The sequence below is a fragment of the Eimeria maxima genome, genomic scaffold, assembly GCF_000499605.1.
Source record: "Eimeria maxima Weybridge genomic scaffold, Emw_scaff85, whole genome shotgun sequence".
NCBI lineage: Eukaryota > Apicomplexa > Conoidasida > Eucoccidiorida > Eimeriidae > Eimeria > Eimeria maxima.
In genome coordinates, this window is record NW_013564002.1 from 6,206 (window position 1) to 8,250 (window position 2,045).

The 2,045-nt window shown below is 47.3% G+C and overlaps 1 protein-coding gene across 1 annotated transcript in view; it reads right to left on the reverse strand.

The window, feature by feature from the left end:
* Window positions 1-308: 308 nt before the first annotated feature.
* The window catches only part of EMWEY_00011940 (endonuclease/exonuclease/phosphatase domain-containing protein, putative), a gene marked incomplete at both ends in the record, with an annotated part of 11,033 nt that continues 9,296 nt past the window's right edge, over window positions 309-2,045 (reverse strand). Inside the window, one exon of the mRNA XM_013479037.1 lies at window positions 309-1,380. Within this exon, the coding sequence (XP_013334491.1) occupies window positions 309-1,380 (1,072 nt within the window). The remainder of the gene's footprint in view (window positions 1,381-2,045) is intronic.

Here is a 2,045-nt window from a genome sequence, read left to right on the forward strand (position 1 = left end):
CGCTCTATCCCAACCCCCCACAAAAAAAGTATCCTAAAGATAACCTATATTTAGGGTTTAGGGTTTAGGGTTTAGGGTTTACGAGTTACTGTAACTGCAAGGGTCCCTTAGATAAGGGGAGCCCTACCGCTCCCTCCGCATGCATAAAATGTGCGGTTCTGGATACGGTGTATAGACAATTTATAATAAGACTACCGTGCTGCTTCTAACAGCAGCAGCAGCAGCAGCAGCAGTTGCTGCTGCTGCTGTTGCTGCTGCTGCTGCTGCAGCCGCGGAGAGCAGCAGGAGCACGGGCAGCCATGGATGCGCTACAACAAGAAGTCTTTAAAGCCATCGACCTCATTATTTTTTGCTGCTGCTGCACCTGCTGCCGCTTCTGCTCCACTTTGCTGCTGCTGCTGCTGCTGTTGCTGCTGCTGCTGCTGCTGTTGCTGCTGCTGCTGCTGCAGTGATTGCCCTGTGCCACTTTGCTGCGAGGGAAAGTGGACCGACTGGGTCAAGTCTAAGAGTCCCCAATCCGGGGCCTGCTGCTGCTGCTGCTGTTGCTGTTGCTGTTGCTGCTGCTGCTGGACGCTGAAGTTGCTTAGGAGGAGATCTAGCTCATCTAGTGCTGCATTGCCTGCATTTTGTCTTGCACTGCATGCAGCAGCAGCTTGCTGCTGTGGGGCTGGACATGAAGTGACAGCTGCTGCTGCAGGAGACAGGGAGAAGTCCCTAGGGGAGGCAAAGGGACTAAGTAGATTTGCTTCTGAAGCATGGTAGTGTGGTGCTGCTGCTGCTGCTGCTGCAGCAGCAGCAGGGGTAGCAGCAGCAGCAGCAGGAGAGACACAAGGATCTTCGCTCAATAGATCAACCTCTGTTAGCTGCTGCAGCAAAGGAGACTGCTGTTTCTCAGGTGTCTCCGCAGGTTGGCACAGCTGCTGCTGCGCACTAAAGCCCCCTTCATATTCATCCCTATCTGCTGCAGCAGCAGCAGCAGCAGCTGCTGCTGCTGCTGCTGTGTCTGTATACTCTGGAGGCAAGAAGGCGGTTACCTCCCCACCAAGACCACTACCATCCCCACCGCCTGGCAGCAGCAGATCATCACCCCACAGCCTGCTGCTGCTGCTGCTGCTGCTGCTGCTGCTGCGTCGTAGAGGTGTGGGGCCCCCTAAGACTAACTCATAAGGAAGGAAGACATCAAAGACAGCAGAGACAGGTTTATGATCAGAGGAGAAGTAACGTTGATGGTGTGTATAAGATAAACAATGTACAGGATAATCCTTCTTATTGTTGTTGTTGTTGTTGTTGCTGCTGCTGCTGCTGCTGCTGCTGCTATAGCCTTCGTTGTTAGGTTCAGCTGGAGGTACTAAACGTCCACCAAATAACACTCGATCGCACCTACGCACCCACCAAACCCTAAACCCTAAACCCTAAACCCTAAACCTCCCTATAAACCCTAGAAGTAATGTATCTGTGGTAATGCCTCTGTTGCTTCGTTAGTTAAGGGTTTATAAAGTTAAGGGTTTAGGCTTAATTAAGAAAATAAGGAATTAGGGTTTAGGGTTAATTAAGACAATAAGAAATTAGGGTTTAGGGTTTAGGGTTTAGGGTTTAGGGTTTATACCATGCTGGTGTCCTTTTTAGGTCATAGAATTGACTATTACGTTTATATTTATAAGTAGGACGGAAGGTAATTGGTGCCTCTCTTAATAAAGAAAAAGGAGACACTTTATAGCGTTGGTATTGACGTAAGTTGTCACTCCTGTAGCAACAGCAGCAACAGCAGCAGCAGCAACAGCAGCAGCAGCAGCAGCAGCAGTAGCACACAGATACTCCAGCAGCAGCAGCAGCAAGCAACAAAGCCATAAAGGCACGCGACACACAACAAATGCTACAGGAGTTATGCATATAGACATAAAAAAAAAAAAGAACCTATGCAAATATATATACAATTATTATACATGTATATATAGGTAATATAATAAATAATAAGAATAAATGAGAAAAAGAAAGAAAAAGAAGAAGAAAAAAAGAAAAAAAAAAAAAAAAAAAAAAAAAAAAAA